The sequence below is a fragment of the Dicentrarchus labrax genome, unplaced genomic scaffold (assembly GCF_905237075.1).
Source record: "Dicentrarchus labrax unplaced genomic scaffold, dlabrax2021, whole genome shotgun sequence".
Lineage (NCBI taxonomy): Eukaryota > Metazoa > Chordata > Actinopteri > Moronidae > Dicentrarchus > Dicentrarchus labrax.
Genome location: NW_026136709.1, coordinates 21,140,829 through 21,161,370, shown reverse-complemented (window position 1 = coordinate 21,161,370; position 20,542 = coordinate 21,140,829). Strand labels below are relative to the sequence as shown.

The 20,542-nt window shown below is 42.1% G+C and overlaps 1 protein-coding gene across 2 annotated transcripts in view; it reads left to right on the top strand.

Moving 5' to 3' along the window:
- Positions 1–20,542, top strand: part of drosha (drosha ribonuclease III) — an 80,929-nt gene that overhangs the window by 18,917 nt on the left and 41,470 nt on the right. For both annotated transcript variants that reach the window (XM_051410513.1, XM_051410514.1), the window contains exons 16-22: positions 3,874–3,981; positions 7,877–7,984; positions 15,002–15,140; positions 15,245–15,305; positions 15,671–15,730; positions 17,955–18,054; positions 20,318–20,420. In XM_051410513.1, the coding sequence (XP_051266473.1) occupies positions 3,874–3,981; positions 7,877–7,984; positions 15,002–15,140; positions 15,245–15,305; positions 15,671–15,730; positions 17,955–18,054; positions 20,318–20,420 (679 nt within the window). The remainder of the gene's footprint in view (positions 1–3,873; positions 3,982–7,876; positions 7,985–15,001; positions 15,141–15,244; positions 15,306–15,670; positions 15,731–17,954; positions 18,055–20,317; positions 20,421–20,542) is intronic.

The window sequence follows — 20,542 nt, the reverse complement described above, 5'->3', positions numbered from 1 at the left end:
CTAAACAAAAGTGAGACAGCCAAAACTTACAAAGCTTATTTTCTGGTTTTGTTGATTCTTGTATAAAAAAAAAAGCATACCCTCACTGTCACGCCTTTAATGTTTTGCAACAGAGGGATATTTAAATATTGCATCCAGGCATTTAACTTGGAAGAATATTAATTTGCTCATTAGTACTGTGTACACAAGACTAGATATGTGTTATTTCATTTTGAAAATTGTATTTCAGATACATAATAATTGGTTTTGCTTAATTGTAACCTTACTTGACTTAACAGTGAAATTGTCCAGCCTCTACATGTGTTATACTACCAAACCTTCACTCAACAGTCTACAGGAATTAAAAGAATTGTATTCTGCAATTGGTATACATGCAGGAATTTTGAGCATGTTGTTTGACCTTTGCCTCCCACAGATTGCACTTTTTCCTTTCCTCACACTTTCCTCCGACATGAAATATCACTGAGCTTTCTCTCCTTTCATCTTTACTTCAGGTCGCTTTTTCTTTTATTCAACTTAATAATGCATAATTTAGATGAATTTACAGCTCAGAATAAAACGGCTGTAACTGCTCTCCTGAGTTGCGTGTGAAGGTCAAACCACCGCCAGGGACTGAGAATGGAAAAGGTTTAGGTTTGGTGAAGTAATGACCATGTAGCCACAGGGAATACCAGGGTACATGTGCCGCGTGTGTGGCCTGAGGTAGCTGAGTATGAGTGCTTTGTACCCAAAGAAAAGATACAAAAGCAAAAGAAACCCATTCGGTATGGACTGCAGTTACTTCTTTACGGTAGCTACACCTTTTCCACTCTCTAAGGCTTCGAGTGTGCTACAGATCCAGTGTCTTCCTGTTTGATACACTCTGAACCAATAATGAGCAAGAACTCCAAGCTCAATTAGCTTGTTTCCCAGGTAGCTCGGCAAAGCTCTCTGGCTAACAGGCCCTGACAATCCTACTGTCAACCTGCACTGGAGCAATTAGTGAACCCAAACACATGCACACTCACACACTGGGTCCATCAGGCTTCACCACAAGCATTGGCCACGTCAGTGTCTCTTCAGTGCTGTGGCAGTGTGGCATCGCTGCTTATTTAATGCCTGAGGGAACACTCAAGCTTCCTGTGTAAATGGTCTTTCAGCGAAAGACTAAGCGGCTGTTCCTCTCATAGGCATTTTCTACCATTAAGAATCACCCTGTCAGAGGTGTTCACAGCAATGTTGTGCTTCTCCAACTGGCTCTTTTGATACCTCTGTGCTCATTCTGGAGTCCACAGAGCTCCAGGGAGACCAAAGGTGTCTGCCTTGGCTAGAACTGGCCTTCACACCACGGCGCACGCCTCTGCACCCATTTTAAGATCTCATGCTGAGAGCACGGAGGGTTGTGTGTGTCTGTGTGTCTCTGTGTGTGTGTGTGTGTGGCATTGAGGGACACACAAACTGTCAGTGTGTGTTGCCCAGATGGATTTTATGCGAGTCCCTCAGCCAAACACTCGACTTGACAGACTGATATTGTCTTCACAAAATACTTTCATCTCCTTTGACTCTTTTTTTTTTTTCTACGAGGGGGAGGGGGTCTACAGTGTACAAAATGTAACCAAGGAGAACACAGGTTATAAAGCACTTTTGGAACTATTGAAAAAATACAAAACTATGTTACTTTATTATCTCACATCTCTAATTTGAATAAGTATTCAGCACAGAGTCAGTACTTTGGCAGTGAATTCAGCTTTGAGTCTTCTCTATCAGTGCGGCATATGTGGATTTGGGGATTTGCTCTGATTCTTCCTTGCAGATTTGGCCAAGCTCAGTAGTGCTGTAAGAGGAGCGTCTTTGAAAAGCTATCTTATACTCATTCCACAGATTTTCCATTGGTTTCAAGTCTGGACTTCAACTGGGCCACACAAGAACACTCTTTTTCTCAGTCTATTCCAGTATTGACTGGGATTCCTTCATAAGGATAATTGTCCCTCTGCAATGTAAATTGACCCAATCTGAAGATTATGCCACTTAAACCTGGCTCTTAACAAGAATTCTAATTTATTTGGCCCTTAATATAAGCTTTAGCAAACAATCAACAAAATAATCCCGCAAAAGATCCAGAGAGTAAAATGAAGGTGACATCACCTGTGAATTGGGAAAGGGGAGCAAAGTACATTAAAAATGAATGTGGTAGGAACAATAAACAGTGAAATACGTGCAGTATGTTGTGCGTGTGTATTTTGTTTTTGATAGAATGAACATATCAAGTATTTTGCTAGAGCCTCATCAGTCGGGAGGCTCTCGAAAGGTAGTTTGTTCTGAGGGTGCGCTAAAAGAAGAGTGATAGAATAATTGGAACCAAAATGTTTTATTCCAATAGGGAATGCCCATTAGTTTATGATATATCTTGTTGGCACAGCCTCATTTTTCATATTGCATTACATCCATTTGCCAGGCGCTTTTTTCCTCCAAAGCAACTTACAATAAGTACATTTAACCTGTGGGAATAAGTGCATCTCTCCCAAACAAACAACATTTTGGCCGAAGCGTGGTCCAAGAGGAAAAGGTTGGAGAGGTTGCCAAAAACATTCAAATTTGGCCTCTGGAAAACCATGAATGTGATGAATGAATGAACCATGAAAACACATTTTATGGAAATTTGGCCATCAGGTTTGACAGACTCAACTCCAGCCGCTTTAATCGTCCGGCTTTACATTGCTCAGACGATGTGAAAAATGGGAGAATAAGCTTAAGTCCCCTAAATACATTTGCAAAAGCATAAGTAAGTAAGAGAGCACACAGATGTTCACTTTCCTTCCACAGGCGGTGAATTTCACACGGTGTCTTTGGTGTTTGACCTCAGCCTGATCCAAAACACAAACACTCCTCTCAGCAGAAGGATGTGATGATAAAAGTCAAATGTGCTGTGGCTTGTTCTTTTTGACCAGCAGAAAGTTAGTTTCTCTACCTCCCCATCCTAATGATTTACTTTTTGTACTTTTGTCCATTCCCTGACCCTGTAGAAAGCCCTGCATAATAAAGCATTTACATATCATTCGCTGTGATTACTGCTTTCCATATACAGTGGCTGGCTGTCCATGGAAAGATTTGTTGTGTGTAGTCGCGCATGCATGTGCTGCGCGTGGGTGAGCTTGTTCACTTTGATGCACAGTTCAAAGTAGGATGGCATTATTTATTCATGCCTTTGTTGTTCTTATTTCCTCTGCGAGTCAAAAATTCCTGGCGTTCCATTTTAGGCAGATCACGGCTAACTCGGATGGAGTCGATAGCGTCTCAGTTGAATGAAACACATTCCTGTGCACGCACATTTAGGAGGTGCAGTCTGTCAATACATCTTCCATCTTGGTTGTTATTTGTAGGACCCTCTTGTCTCAGACTTCACTGAATTTCCAGTTATTTGCTGTAGGGCTGACATGATGCTCTGTATATGTTTGTGTGTGTGTGTATCTATCTGTAATGATTCCTCCTGCTGCTGCAGCTGATGGAAGTACCTCTAGGCTCTTGTGTGGTGGTCCTAATGGGCAGGCAGGTGCCTCAGCTCTTGGTGGCTGGGACTGAAGCCTCAGTATCAGGTTATCCACACCCAGTACCACCACTAACACTGCCTACAGCCATGCTGACCCATTGCAGTGCCTCAATTAGCCAAGACCAGCAGAGCTGTCACTTCCCCTGTTGCTCCTGTCCACTGCTGTACCGTATGTGTGTCATGCCATGGAGGTTTCAGTTTATTGCATGTGCCATCCTATCTGTTGGAAGAGCAGGAGTGAAAGAAAGGGGAGGGGGTGAGGGCGGGGTGGGTTTTTTGAGGATGGGAGCTGTCCCTGAAGGCTGTGTTCCAGCAGATCAATAATTGACTGGTTGGTTGTTTGGCAGGAAGCTCTTCAGAAGATCCGTCAGAAGAACACTATGCGCCGTGAGGTGACAGTGGAGCTCAGCAGTCAGGGCTTCTGGAAGACTGGCATCCGCTCCGACGTCTGTCAGGTAACACCCGTCAACTGTATGCATGCACAAACACTTGACACACGCATACATTCTGCAGTACATACTCATGGATCTATCGCGTGAATGCAAACAGCACATTCAGATGTTCGTACAGAGCTGCATGCACAAACTGTTTGATGTTCACATAACAATCAAACTTGCAATCAAATCTTACAAAGTGCTTTAAAAATGAAAAGATTCATACAATCATTAAAAATAAATACAATGCAGAGACGGAACAGAAGCAAGAACACAAACTGTAATAGTAGTTTTGACCAATAAAAGTAATAGAATAGATCAGGGTATTTTTGTTTTATAAAAATAGGTTTTGTGGAGTCAGATTGGGTAAGAAAGCAATTAAGAATTAATTTCATAATGAATTTATAATTTTCAGTTAGACATTTTTCTGTGTTTTATCACAAGTTACCACAGCCCAAAACAGCATCTTCATATTCCTTTTGTTTTGTCTGACCAACAGTTCAAATCACACAAATATTCAACTTACAATGGTGTAAAACAAGGAACGAGCAAATCTTCACATTCAAGAAGCTGAAATCAGTGTTCAGCACTTTTCTTTTGATAAATTACTAAGAACGATGAATTAATGATCAAATAAGTGCTTTGGGTAGACTGTTACAGACCTCACCTATTTACACCATCCGTACTTTCGCACAGCTGTTAAGACTGAATCGGAATCTGGTATCTACAGGGTCAGAGCCTCAGCGATCTAAACCGCAGTTGTCAATACAATATTAAAGTCAAACTAAAACTGACAAAGAGCCAGTGCAGGGGAAGCTAAATACTCTGCTTTGGGTATATTTAATGGACAATTCTGCCTTATTACAACTCATAGGTAATAATAGCAATGCACTTGACAGGTTAAATGCTGAGACGAACAGTAAAATCATTACTCCTCCATCAATTTATAAACTTCTTGGTTAAATTTGGAGCTACTGATCTACTGTGTACACTTGTCCTGTGCAATGAGACATTACTGAAAATGTAGGTTTTGATTTTCCCTCCAAATATAGGTTAATATCGTTAAACTGTTGACTCGAGTGCATCCTGTCTGTTAACAAGGTGACTACAGTAACTGATAGAAATGATGGCCAGAACTATGAAAAAATAAGACCCAATTTGTAATACACGGCAACGAGATGGACACAGACCAGTGCTCATAGCACAGCCACGGTCAAAAGCTTGGCTTCTGATCTTTCCACACATTGCGTCACTTCTCCATTCAAGTGTCAAAATCCGAGTAAGGAAAGTGGACTCCCACAGAGCCCCAGCAACCGTACCCTTCATTAAGTAATGTCTGAGACCTGACATTTTATTTATGTACAACTTCACCACCACTCAGTATGGCAAGAGCGTGTGTATCGTTATCTCCCTTCATGCACACGTTGGCAGCAAAATAAACCAGCATGGAATTATATCTCCACATGGTCTATATGTTCTTTCGATTCAGAGAAATGGGACAACATGCATTGCAGGCCTGTGCATACAGTTTAGCATAGGCGGCCCTAATGAGACTTGAACCATAACTCTGAATGTGTTAGTGCCATGCTGTGCCCACGAAAACATACAGAACTGCATTTGTTCATAGATTTGTCAGTGAAATGGACTACTATGCTTTATTTTATAATTCTTCTATTTATTGTCTATTCCAATATTTTCTGCCTGTTGCCCAGAAAATAATTGCCATCAGCTTTGCACATCTTCTCTGAACACATCCTCCATCTCTGTGTGCAGCGAAGATCAGCCTACAGCTGATACTCACGCTCACATTTGGAGAGGAATGACAGAAAGTTCTAGCCTCGCAAACCAGACCTCTCTTACAGCAAGGTCTAGCAAAGAAGGATCCGATCCATAATTGCTGCCCAATTATATTTGCTTCAAGCTGTACTGCTACGACTAATTGGTTCATGAATAATTTCAGTTCGAACCGCGGCGGTACACTCTGCACAACGTGTGACACAGACGAGAGATAACGGCAATACTGACCCATAGTTACTTGATTCTAAAAGCAGGCGCTCTATTCAGAACAGAATCAACCTCCTCATTACTGACATCGCTTGGCTACACCAAGGTTGTTTCACTTGAAAGGCTCTGTCAAGGACCAGGCTACACATTGGAGGCAGGAATGAGATTTATTTATTCATTTTTTTTATTTTTTTTTATGTTTGTATGTTTTTGTGTTGCTGCTTTGTCTTCATGCCTTTTTTGCGTCCCCGATCACATCCATGTGAAGGCTATCAGTCGGTCAAAAACATTTGAAGGTAAAGGCAGCTTGTTTGTCCTTCTACAGCAGAGGAACTGAGTGTGGGTGGATCTTTATTCTGTGCAACTGTATGCCGCATTTATTTGTTTATCACATCACATACTATATACATTAATCCGCCTACTAATAAATCACATAATCCAGTCCAAGCATGCAGGAATACAACTGTCTACATTTGTATTGGTGGCCGGGAGGTAGGGAGTAGATTAAATCTGCTGCAGATGTTGCTTTAGAACTTGGCATTGCTGAATATATGTTGCCTAATAAAATCTCTTAAAATAAGTTGGAACGGAGCACAGTGAGCCTTTAGCCTTACAATAACGTGTCTGTGTTGCACAAGACACAGCGTATAGCAGTATACCTGTTCAGTTCTGTTTATTATTTACTCCCTAAGAAAGAAATGGATGTGATTTAAACGGAAAAACAAGTTGAGATAACATTTCATGACATTCCAGTTAATAAAACGATGATACAGTGAGTTAAAGTGCAATTTAAAATTCATAGTTGGAACATTCCAGCCAGGGGAAAAGGAAATTCAGGCCGCTGGTCCAGTTGGATGGTGTCCAAAATGCCCAAACGTCATCCGTGACAGTAAATTAGAAATTTACCACCTTTTAATTACCTGAGTATCAACTCTAACAAGCCCCCACCCTGCCTTTCTACGCACACATATACTCACTCCGGCAGTCATCAGAACAGGTCAGGAGCTGTAGACACGACCAGGGCCTGGCTTTGTTAATTGGCTGCTTAACAAGGCCTGGGGGAGTGTGTCACCGCGGCCCCTGTGATGGCCCCAGGGCTACGTGGCAGCACTGCCTGTAGCCGCCGGGCCTCGGGCTCACCCTCCCCAGTAGCACTAATTAAAACATGCATGGCTCCCTCCTCTCTCATGTGGTGGCACGGGGTTAATGTGTATACACCAGCCTTTGCTACAGTTTCTCAGCCACTCCGACCGGCCGACTTGATAAGCCTCCACTAATGATTCTGTAGATTGGCTCTCTGACTGTCGGACTCATTTGCTGACCGCTGACTGTTTCCTCTTTTGCTTTCATTCTCACTTTCCGTGTCACATTCCCCCCGCTGATGTGCACACTCGCTTCACTCACAACTCATCCAACCCCCTGCCCCCCCGCTCTCACTTTCCTTTCACTTTCTTTTCACTTTGTTGCACTCAAACTTTTTTCTTTTATCATATGAGGGTCAGAGGGGGGGGCTGTCAGTGTTTGTCCGAATGTAAGTGTGTCAACATGTCGAAATGGGCTTCGATTTGACTGTCCTGTCCAAATGTGAATTTCCCTCCTCTCTGTCATTCCCTCTCACAGTGCAGCGATTGGGTTTTTGATTATTTCATCTCTCTGTTGCAGAGCACCACTTAATAAATAATGACTGGCTGATTGATTTCTCCCTCCCTGTTCCCTCTATCAACCCTCTCCATTTCTTTTTCGCAATCTCTTCATCACACTTTCTCTCAAAACACACTCCCCTCACTCTTCTTTCATATAAGCCATGATCCTTATTCTCTATTTCTTTCTGTTTCTTTCCCTTTCCAATATTTTTTCCCTCTGCTCAACTTCCCCTCATGCCCTTTTTGCCAATTCTCTCTGTCCTCAACAGCACGCCATGATGCTCCCTGTTCTCACCCATCATATCCGATACCACCAGTGTCTGATGCACCTGGATAAGCTCATTGGCTACGTCTTCAAGGAGCGCTGCCTCCTTCAGGTAAGCCACAGTCATGACAGCTGCTTACTTACAAAGTGATGTGACTCTGTGCCCCAACGCAGGCTGCATTATTTAAAGGCTGGCATAGTTGATAACTAACAAGATGGATAGGCGTAGGCAAATCCCTGAGGTTCTTTAAGGCAGGGCGCATTCTACAGCTGGTTAGATATCCAGATAAAAAAGTAAACATTTTGTGCGGGGGCTTCTTGTGTGCAGAGATCGAGGGAGGCAGTGTTTGCCTCATTATTGTGCCCATTCCACCTCTGCAGGGATAGTTCAGGTGGAAACAGGGGCTGAGGAGTCAGCTAAGGTAACCCACACACACACCGGCCTGAGTCATATCTCTGCATCGAGGGTCTGCTGTGAGTTGCAGTGACAGTAGACAGGACAACAACCGCCTCCTCCGTAATGCCAGCTCTCCCCTGTCAGGTCTGCAGCCTCAAGCTGTGTGCTCTCGGAGTAAGCCCCACGGCTGCCTCCAGCAATATTGAAGAGCTGTCATAACCTGATACATTAGAAATCAATGTGTTGTAGCCTATTCATAGTTAAAGAGGGGAAGGATGCATTAAGATTCGCTCAAGGCTGTGTGTGTGTGTGTGTGTGTGTGTCTGTGTGCATGACTGCTCAGTGCCCTGGGTGTGTTTATGTGTGGGGATTTGCACATATGGATCAATGATTGGCCATTTTGTCGTTTGTATAATGACGACCTGTCATTATGAGCGCTAAAAAGGAAACGCTGACCTGCTGCGAGGCCAGCCGCCAGCCGACAAGCTGCAGCCCCTTTCATCGAGGAGACGCCCATTTGAGCTTGACATCTAAGTCTGTTGGGGAGAAGTTAATGGGTTTGTCCCTCCCTCTTCTCCTCATTCAGTTCCTTCATCTTCCAAAAAAAGACAAGTAAACAAAAGAAGAACAATCAGTTTGATCGTAACAGCTCACATACATGCCTGTGCAGTGTGCATTGCTTGTCTGTCCGCCTTGCAATTCTGTCCACTGAGGTGTTAATACCATGACATCGCTGTTTGTGTGTGTGTGTGTGTGTGTGTGTAGTGTGTGGTGTGTGGTGTGTGTACAAAGCCAGGGCTGTCAGCAGTTCACCACTACTGGGACTGAAATGGCCCAAGTAGGGAGCCATCATTGCCGGGCTTACAGCACCTTCCTCATCTACTGCATACACACATCAGCGGCTAATGTCCCACAACACACACACTTTCTGCACAGATAGGTTTGGACAGAACAGCTGCAGGAGTGCAATGGTGCTTGTTCAAACAGCCCTATCGGAGTCAAAACTGATTTCAAGTCTGCCATCACCTCCCATTTACCTCCACTCTGATGGGATGATCACATTTAATGAGCTGAATGTTTTCCAGTAGCAGTCAATTTCTAACATGAGAGAACCTGGTGCACTCTTTGATTGCATTATAAATGAATTGGGCTTCGACACAAGGCTTGTGTGCTTTGAATAACTTCATCTGCAGCTGTATATAATGTTGTTTTTTTTTTTTCTTCAAACCACAGTTACTCTGTAATACTCCACAGAAAATCTATCTTTTGAGTATGTCTATCCTAAGTGGCTGTGAAAAGTTACTTTGCCAATGAATTGCTTAATATGCTACTTGTGGTAGCACTTCAGAGCTAGTGATAGTGCGGCACTAAAGTAATATGTTTAGTTAGAGAGATAAATAATTACAGTTTTGAACATCTGGATCAATGGCTTATGTTTTAAGGATGGTGGTTTTGATGTTTTTTCTTATTGCCAAAATGAAAATAATAAGATTTTACACTTTTAATTCCTGGCAAAACATCAAACAAAAATCAGGCAATCCTGTACTTAAAATGTATCAAATGACGATAGTATTCAAACACACAATATTATATAATAATCTAAAGTTTTGGAACTATTTTGACATTGATATATTGACATTTTGAACACACACTCAGTCACAGTGAAAGCTAGTGTTATACTTGTATTATACTTGTATTTATATCTTTCTGGGAGCCCACGTGGACAAAAGTGGTAATGGTTCCTCCGCCGTTCCCGAAGATTTTGACGGGAATCCGATCGAATCTGACTCGATGGCAGGCTTTATGAATAACTAGACAGAAATAGCCAAGCTTCTCTGTAAAAACATGTCGTACTCCATGGAAGGCCACCCGTGCTGTCTGTAAATATAAAAGTCTCATTCTAAGGGAACAAAAACAACAATTCCTATATTCAGGGGATAATGCACTAATAAAAACATACGTATGCATATTATAGCCCATTTCTGTAAATGGATCCTCCTGAGCGTTACACACTGGACCATATCATTTCCTTTTAGTGCGCCTAAAGAAGTATTTCTGGAGAAGAGCAGGACTTTGGCAGTCATTCTTGGTTTGGGACGGATCAATCGGTATTTCAGAATGGGAATTTGTGTTCTAGCTATGAAGTGTAATGAGCTGTACACCCATTAAAGGAATGAGAATTTATCTTCCTTTTTTTCATATTTTCCTTTAGAAGTGATGAAAGCAGCTGCTGATCATCTGGGAAACCGGAGAGTTGGGTGGGTCTGTACAGAATCAATGCTTGTTTCCAGCTCATTCTCTGTAATGTTTTAATGAAAGCATATCTGTGCATCAAAATTGTAAGAAGAGCATATGTCAATGTGTAATCACTATACTATAAAGCCATGAGATTATTTGATTCTCCGCGCAGCAACACACCTGTTATTGCAGTACAGAATGGCAATGTGATTCTGGCATGAGGCAACTGACAAAAACCCAGCCTTAGAGCGGGAGCCTCTGCATTCGGCACTTCCCCCTGCCTGGCTCCAGTGTAGCCACGGCCCCTTTGAAGCTCCTCTTCTGAGAGCTTCCCCGTTAAACATTTAACATTTAAAACTTGGGGGGGGTGAGGTGGGTTGTGGTGGAGTGGGGTGAGGTGGGGGAGAGACATGTGTTCATGGTCGCCACATGCTCCTGCATCCCCACATCCACCAGACCCTCATAATCCTCCCCCGCCCCCTGTTGCTTCATCCCCATTCCTCACTTTTGACCCATGCTGACAGAATGAGAGGCATCACAGAGGATCTCAATAATTTAACCGTACAAGTCCTCGGCCCCGGCTCTGATATTGCTTGCTTTTGTTTGTGTGCCCCCGCGAATGCTGCTGCGACTCTGTGTACAGGGTATTTTATTTGTTTTGTTATTCATGGCGATGCATGCCCAGCCTTGTGATTGAGGTGTCCATCTGTTTCAAGTAGGGCAGGCCTGAATACCCTTTTACGGGCTTAGAATATTTGCTCGTATTTCTGAACAAATATTCGAATATTCCTTGTTATAAATGAAAAATATGTGTTCAGTTGATACATATTATGTGATAATGATGGGCATAGCCTGTATGGAGAATGTGTTGTGATGCAGGCACTGACCTAACACCGACCTTTGGCTAAAACCAAAACCACAGCTTTACTTTTTATTATTATGACCCAAGGGGTTTTACTGGTTGATAGCAACACCAGATGGATATACTTTGAGGTTTTGCCATATCATGCTTACATTATATGATGTTTACATTCTTTTTGTGATGAGCGATGGTGGGAAGGTTCACCCTGACTCAGCACTGAGACTACTGCCATGCAGTGGCTGTGTTTACGGTCTTTTATTCACTGTGTTAAAGAGCAGTGATCACAGCAAGTAGACCGTTTTTAGTTAGATGGCTTTTCTGTTTATTATTGAAAAAGTTAAGATTAGTGAGACTTTCTTCAACTTGCTTCTTCTTATCTTATCAGTATCCACTGCCATCAGAAACGTCTTGGAGAAAACACAAACCGCCAGTGTCTTTGGAAAAACAACAGTATCTCTATCACTCCAGCTCTGAGCTAGCTTCACAGCTAAGGCTACACTAACACCTTAACTAACTATTAATCCACATTATCAGTCTGTCCATTGTGATTCAGTAAATAATAAACCATCCCCAAAATGTTGTGTCTGTAATAGGCCAGGGCAATATACAATAGCGATAGGCATCTACGATAGACACTTCATTAATAGCAATAAGCAAAACTATCAATATTCTATTGATAGTTTTGGTTGAATACAAACAGCCATGAAAGCACATAACAAATATGCCCTTGCTCATAAAAAGCAATCCTATTCCTTGGAGTACGCAACACGTCGTCTGTCACAACCTCCATCTGTTACATCTCAGAAAACGATCCACAGGCAGTCCACGATGAAGAGGTACTCAGCAACAATACCGTAAAAATTTGAATTAATACCTCACATTACCTTACGTTTTATCATGATACATTTTTCAGCTGTATTGCCCAGCCCTGATCTGTAATCATGCTAAAACTCTCTTGGAACATTAGCCCAGTCAGCCAACCATCATACGCACGGAGATAAAATCTTCAAACCACAGACCCGCCAACAGAGCACACTATAAATCAACCACAGTGGCAAACTAGTAACAACTGCAGCAATTAAAACTGATAAAACTGACTCACCACTGTGTCTTATTTTGAAAAGAACATTATGACAAAAGTAGCTAATTCCTGAAAAATTGTTTTCCATATTTTACTCTCTGACATTTTTTGCAATCCAAATGCCAATGTGATAGATAGATAGATAGATAGATACTTTATTTATCCCGAGGGAAATTCAAATGCTGTAAGAGCAACGCATATATATTGATATTCATATAGCACATTTTATTTCAAGTAAACTCTATTTTGATTAAAATGCAGTGGATCCTACTCCATTCCCTTTTCTTTTTTTTACCCCTAAATCCTGATTTACCTTTGTACTATATTAAATAATACAGTTCACAGTAATGACATTGAGTGCCGTTTGCCAAGCAGGCAGTTTGCCCATCAGTTTCCCGGCATGCGGGTGCAACAACACTCTTTTCAGTCAAGTCTTCGGCTCGCCACTGAGCGATGATGTTTATTCCCGTTTAGCCAAAGGCAGTTGAGCAGCAGTCGAGGCAGTGATCACTCAATCCAAATCCCTCCGATACTTTACGCAGTCATAATGTTGACAGGAACAGTTGCAGACGTCAATCCTCTCCACAGATTTAGCTTAAAAGCCAATATTGTTGTTGGATGTTGTCCTTAACTGTGGAGGACCTGCAGTGTTTACAGAATAACTGATGTATAGGCTGTGTAGTAGGCAGTCATTGACTTGTGTCTGACATCGCACAATGGGGGAGTTGAAATTGGAAGTACACATAGTTTGTATTGTTTTTATTTATATTTATTTTTTTTATCAAACTGCCAACACGGCGCTGAGAATTGCTCGATTTCTGCTTGTGTCATGTCAAATAACTAGCTTTCTTTTCCTCCCACCAAAAACCTCTTAACCACAGAAAAAAAAAAATACAATTGCTGTTGAATTTGTCATCTCTGTGTTCAAGGCTACAAAGCTGAAGGCCTCTTGAGCAACTATAAATATTGAAACCTCTCTGTTAACGTTTTACATATATATCTCATTGGAGCTTGAAATTGATTTGAAGTTAGCTGAAAGGAGACAAGCATTTTGAAAAGCAAGCCCAGGGGGGAGAGTAGTTTGAGTTTTTCTTTTTTTTTCCTTCTTTTTTTTGGGCTGAGATTAACATTCTCCTAATGTAAGATTGATAAAGGCTTGACATATCCTACTGAGTCCTATCTTTTCCCTTTTTCTTCCCTCAGCGAGTTTGAGATGTTCAGCCACGGCAGTCTTTCTAGGCACAGCAGATTTTGTCCTCTTTTCAAACAAAGCTGAATGTCGACTAATGTGTTTCCTTCAGGCTTATTTTACCTTAAACTTTCAAACCTGTAAAGAGAGGCAAAAGTGGGAATTTAAGTCATTAATTTTCATACAAACAACTTTACCGTGACAAAGAGGCACAAGGGAAGCTCGCTCTCTCTTTCAGCGGCTCAGTACAGCTACCTCTTCTCTTTTCCTTCAAGCGATTGCTGATCCAACGTTATTAGACTGATCTGCTTTGACCAGTGTTACCGTTTGTAATTAGTCATTAGCCAAAAGAGGAAATGGAATGGATAAGGCTCTGTGGAGGTTTTTGAAAGGGCCTGGGGTTGGGCCATGGTGTTGATGCTTAAACGCTGTCAGTTTGGCTCTTGTTGCTCACTGTGAACAGGCCCTCTGTGACCAGTAGTGAAGCCCCAGAACCTAAACTCAGGAACTATATCAGGAAATAAAAGTCTTTGTGTCGTGACTACACAGTCTCGTTGCATATTCTTGATAATTTACTGCTCTGCGACTTTAATTTCAAACTGTGTAGAGTCAATCTAGAGGGACATACTTGCTGTCATAGAGAGGGAGGACACACAATAGTGTTGAAATATGGGTATACGGTCTCTCCTGGAAGGCATTCATTGTGTTGCACACGGTTGTTGGTTTCGGAAGCTTACAGAAATGTTCAGACACAGGCCCTCCAATCCAATGTCAAAAATATGTGAAGGGTTTCTGAAGCTAATTGACCATCTGACAAGCACGTCTTTGTTACAGATTGAATCATTTATTTTTTCCCACATTAGAATGATAAAAAGCGACAGCCCCACTGCTTAGTGTTTTTATTTTTTTTTTTTTTTGCTTAAGGCTGAACTATACTGTCCAGTCTAACTCACTTGTTTTACACTAGTTGGGTAGTCGCAGAGAGTTGCTTGAACATCAGATAACATGACAAGAAAATCTCATTCCCTAGTACTTGCATTGACACTATTGACAACCAGTGCTTGTTTACTACTGTATGTGAGTGATTGCAGTGTACAAGTGGTAACAGCCACGAGGCCTCTTTTTAGTCTGTCAGCAAAGGCCAGTGCTGTGAACTCTGCCACAGTAGTTCTGGTAGTAGTTCATCAGAAAGTACCACCCCCAAAAGACTTATTTGGGGCAGGAACTACAGTAAATTAAGACTTTAGTTCCTCCAGCGTAATGCAGATGAAGTTATGGGTTGCTGGTTTCTGAAAAATGCTCCTGTGGTTAACAACTTTTACATTACTCCTTTTTTGCCACCTCCCCTATTTTCTCCCCCAGCTTGCCATGACTCACCCCAGTCACCACCTCAACTTCGGCATGAATCCCGATCACGCCCGCAACTCCCTTTCCAACTGCGGCATCCGCCAGCCTAAGTACGGGGACAGGAAGGTCCACCACATGTACATGAGGAAGAAGGGTGGGTGATTTCTCCATTCTCTCCCCGTCTTGTTTCTTCTCTGTCAAACGACCACTCTCTCTATTACGGACTCTCACCTCTCCACCTTGGGGATTTGTTTTCAGGAATCAACACATTGATTAACATCATGTCTCGTCTGGGGCAAGATGACCCCTCCCCCTCAAGGTAGGCTGCCTGTGGGCACATATCTGTTCATGCTATCACTGACCACAGGAGCAATCAAAGGGACGATTCTTGTGATTAATATACCCGGCAGGCCTGCTGACAAGAAAATTAACTTTAACTGTGAAAGGAAGGGATATCTCGGGGGGAAATGAAATGAGCTAATTTTAAGGGCAACGACTACTTATTATTGAATGTGCACCGCTGTTATTCTCAGAGCGCTGATCAGGTGAGCTGCTGTGTGTGTGTGCGTGTATCTACTGTACGTGTGTTTGCCTCAAGTCTATCTTTCTCGTTACATCTTCAACTGTCCTCACATCTCCACCTTCCCCCCCCCCCGTCTCGTCCTGTCTCCTCCCCACCCCTAGGATCAATCACAACGAGAGACTGGAGTTCCTGGGCGATGCTGTTGTCGAGTTCCTCACCAGGTGAGACAGCGCTCACACATCTTTGATAGACGCAACAGCTAATTGAAACCGACTACAACACTATCGGCCTTTCTGTTCCCCCCCCCCATTCCTTTCTCACCCTCTCACTCCATTTCTCCCTCACTTTCATTGTCTATATCTATCCGTGTCTGTCACCGCCACACTCCTCTCCATACTTTCCACTCATTCAAGACAGTGATTTACTGGTAATTGGAACTGGGGTGTAATATTTCCTACCCCCTACCCTCTTTTTAACGGCCTGAAATTCTCCATGACAACTTGCAATTAGCTGTCTGGAATTGCTGTCTGGAATGCTGACTGTGTTATTGACTCCCAGGTGAGTGCGGACATTGCTGCCCAGCACTTACCTAAGCACAGTGCTAATTATATGTAGCTATTATTAATCTCGCACACTTCCTAGCAAGGCAGTGCCCACCTACCTACTGTACCTCCACCACCTCCTCTGAGTGGATATTACCAGAAGAAAGTATAGGAAATGGGCTCTCTTTCTCTCTCCAGTACTCGCATACACACATAGGTTGTAAAAAGGAAGACTAGATTTTCTTTTTATCTGACTTCCATTTGCCCAACAGCATAACTTCTACTACCAAAATCTAATTCGTAACTCTCGATGCTAACACTTCCACAACAGTGAACATTCAGGAGCAGGATTAAACCTTAATAGGAACTGACACTGGGTTACACAGGACACTGCTTCAGCTCCTTATGCAGCAAGAACAGTGTTACAAAGAAGGTGGTTAGCCTCTGTTTCTCTGGATATCTGTGGGCATGTTTTGCTACTTTCCCTCCTTCTTCCCCCTCTTCCTCTGCCTTTCCTTCTTTGATTGTTAGCGTCTGACGAGACATGCTTGGCCTACGCTCTGGCCCTCTGAATTATTTATCAGCCTCTTGTCCAGTTAAATGGGTACAGCAGATCCAGCCAACTGCCTTGTGCACCTCCAGTGCGCGCTGCCCTTGGAGGCTATCTGTGCCTCTGCTGTCCAGCCAACAGAATATTTTGCACATTTGAATAGCCCCAACACAGGGAGCTAGTGTTCAACAGAGGAGGTTCATGAATTTTTTTAAGGGTCAGCAGATGATGTAAAAAAGTGAGTCCACTTGCAATATTTGTTCTTCGGGAAAAAAGTAAATATGTATTAGAGGGAGTTATTAAGGTCCAGGTAAGTATTTTAGATTAGTAATAATTGTTAAACATAAAGTACATCACTTGTGTTTTTGGATTTTTTTTTTAACCATAAAGGTTAAGAGTCACTGCTGTGGAAGATGTAATGAAGAGCACATGAGAAATGGATAACAGATGAGACTTACTGGCAGGAAAAGAGCCATCGTTTTTACATCCCTGTGATGTACTGCATGGTCAGTGCGGTCGACAGTTCACTGCTCTGAAGAAGCATGAAGAACATTTTTGAAGGCCATTTTCTTTGTGAATGAACTTTATCTTGTGCGCCGGTCTGCTTCTGATTAATAAACTGAGGTACAAACACAATGTTTTTTTGTACCTGAAGAACGCTGTGTAGCTCCGTTAGCCGGTCTCTGTGACTGACACTTTTGCCAGCAAACCAAGTGTCTCTGGTCTAATTATTTTTCATTACGCTAAGTGGTTTTTATTAATTCCAAGTGCTTTGTTTTCACACTAAGATCACAATACCCTGACAAATAGACCTCTCGTGAATTTGGAAAACAGAACGCCACCTGCTTTCCTCCCTTTGCATTGATTAGAAATGACTGAATTAAATGGCCTGTTTTAATTCAAATGAAATCAAATGATACGCTGTGGTTAGGGAAACGCTGGACCGTAATGAAAATGGAACCCGCTCGCCCGGAACCCAGCTGTGGAACTACTGAAGCGTCTGCGGCCATTTCTGGGTTCCAACACAGACCTGGAAAAGGCTGGAAATGTCTGAAAAATTAATTAGGTGGTCTTGAAAATTTGGGTAAATGCAGGATGAGGCAGGATGAAACAAATATCTCACAATTTCTATCTGATTGTTCGTTTTAGATGATACGTTTTATGAACTTTCCTTCCTCACGCATTCTCGTTTTTGTTGGTGTGAAGACGAACGTTCGGCAGATTTTGTGATATATTTTATGTGCTTGTTTGTTGAACTCAACTTTTTATTTAAACAAGAAATTAAGGTACTGAAGTGTGTAATATTTAAATCTGAGATACGGTTCTAATCTGTTCTCATTTCTCCGTCCACAGTGTCCACTTGTACTACCTTTTTCCCAGTTTAGAGGAGGGCGGCCTGGCCACCTACAGAACAGCCATCGTACAGAACCAGCACCTAGCAATGCTAGCCAAGGTAAACTCACCTTCTTCACCTCATAACAAGTCCCCCGCCGGCAGGTCAAAATGGTGAAAGGTCTGTGAACTGACAGGAGAACATGTTTGAGACAGTGTTATTGTTTTCTGTCTTGCCGTTATGACTTTGCTTCTTTCTAAGTGGGCACTGGGGAAAAGAGTAATTTTGTCTTTCTGCCATCCCTACTATTTTTTTTTTTTGCCCCCTCAGGTTTGTAATTGGAGTTAAAAGGTTGTTGTTTTGGAGGACTAGACTAGTGCGGCTGGGGTCCCTGTGGGCCCCTAGAGGTCTTCCTGAAACACTCTCCAGTTCCTGTTATCGCTAGGCCCCCTTGCTTTCCTTCTTCTCTCTCTCGCTGGCAGCGTTGTACAGCCAAGCCTCACTCACTGGCACGTTTGTAAAGAACACAACAATAATCGTCCCGTGATGTGGAGAAAGCAATTAAAAACTTCAATCTTTCATGTTGCTCCCTGCTGAATACAAAGATGCAGCCGCCCGAATCTGCATTAGTGCTGTGTAGCAGTTTGGCTTGTTTCAATTTGCCGCTCGCGGTAAAGTGAGTGTGATACAGTGTTCGACGTTGCCAAGTTGTTTACCAGGCTCCTCTAAAGCCGTCTGCTCAAGAACACTCGCAATTATCTTTCAAAAAATATCTTCAGCGAGCAACGGCACAATCCGCCACTTCACTTGGAAGGCTTAAAAGTCAGAACGGTTTCCCTCTGAGTTGGAGTATTTATGAATTGTGATTTAATTTGTGTGTGCAATCACAGAGGGTGGGATACCACCAACAGTTATCAGCCATAATTAAATAGCACCCTGACTGTTTTTTTGCCGGGTATTCGTCTGTGGTGCACTGCCAGTAAAGTCAAGTTGGGCTACTTTTGACTTGGCTGAGAGAAATAGTTGCAGAAACTTTCATTGACCCTCAAGCCCACACATCACAGCACGTATTTACATTAAGTACAAGAATTATTATTATTATTATTATTGTTATTTTTATTCTCACATCTGTTTTTATTTGTACTGTTATTATGTCCTGCTTTATTCTTACACAGTTTAATCAAACCTGTCTTTATAGTGACCCCCTGGACACCAATTGAGTGTATTTGTACGGCTCTGATGTGTCATAAACTGTCTCAATGGGCTTTACGGGCCCACATCAGCAATCGTTGCAGGACCGGGTCAAGCACCAGTCAAGAAAACTCCCAACATATATATAAAAAATAAAAAATAATTAAGAAACGTTTGGAAAGGCAATAGGGACCTTTTTTTTCTTTATTAATCCCGTTGGGAAATTACAGTGGTAAAACTGCTAAGTCACATAAATCATGAAACAACTGACATAAGGACACTCGAGGTGGTACTGTAGGAAATGGACACGATTCAATAAAAAGCCATAAATAATATTACAACAACATAATAAAAAAAAACATCTAGAATGAAGTACAGTCTAAGAAAAGAGACAAAACTAAAGATTAGGATCATACTTTAGCTGTGATGCGTATTAAACATACAAAATAATAAATAATGTTGTGCAATATTGTGTACTGTACAGAAAGGTAATGGCCTGTATAGATACAGATAAAATGAACTGTATATTCAATATATTAGTACATATAATACAAACACACACAAAAGTAAGTTAGATACAAGATATAAAGTAACAGTACTACAAAACTAAATAGACATTGGACAATGTTATTATAATAAAACATCAGCTCTACAATCTTTATGGTAACTTTCAGTATAATACATTAAATATCAGTTCTTTTCAGCGTGATTGAGGTGGAGTCAGCTTCTGTTTTGCATATTTATAGTACTAATGTGTATTATTTTAGAAAAAGTGGTGTACCAGTGAAAGAACTTTTCAGAGAGAATGAAGGTCACCACTGTACTATTTCACAATTTATCTTGGGATTATCTGGCGTGTCTGTGTGTGTGTGCGTGCGCCAGTGTAATTTTGTGCACGTGTGTGAACATTTTCCTCCTGTGCCGGCTTAGTGCATCATGCCACAGCTGGACAACACATGGGCACATCTGTCAGTGCCATGAAGTAGAACCTTTTCCAGCAAGGGCAGGCAATCTTTTTCATTTCCCTCGAGTTCTCTGGCCCGTTTTTTTTCCCCCCTTGTTTTCCATGGAGAGCCTATGAAAATGTGCAATACCCCCCAAAAAAAAAAAAAAAATGCTATTACTTTTTCAAGAGGCTATTACTGAGGTGTCGGTGGCGGAGCACTGATATGAATGTGTTTGTCTTTTACAGAAACTGGAGTTGGATCGCTTCATGCTCTACGCTCACGGACCAGATCTGTGCCGGGAGTCGGACCTGCGACACGCCATGGCCAACTGCTTTGAGGCTCTTATTGGTGAGATTCCCACGAGACAAAGAATAGACGCTGGGATGGTGGTTGTGCAGGAGAACAAAAAAGAGCGATTGCATTTTGAGTGAACTAAATATGTAAATCTATTCCTAAAAGGATAGATTTAC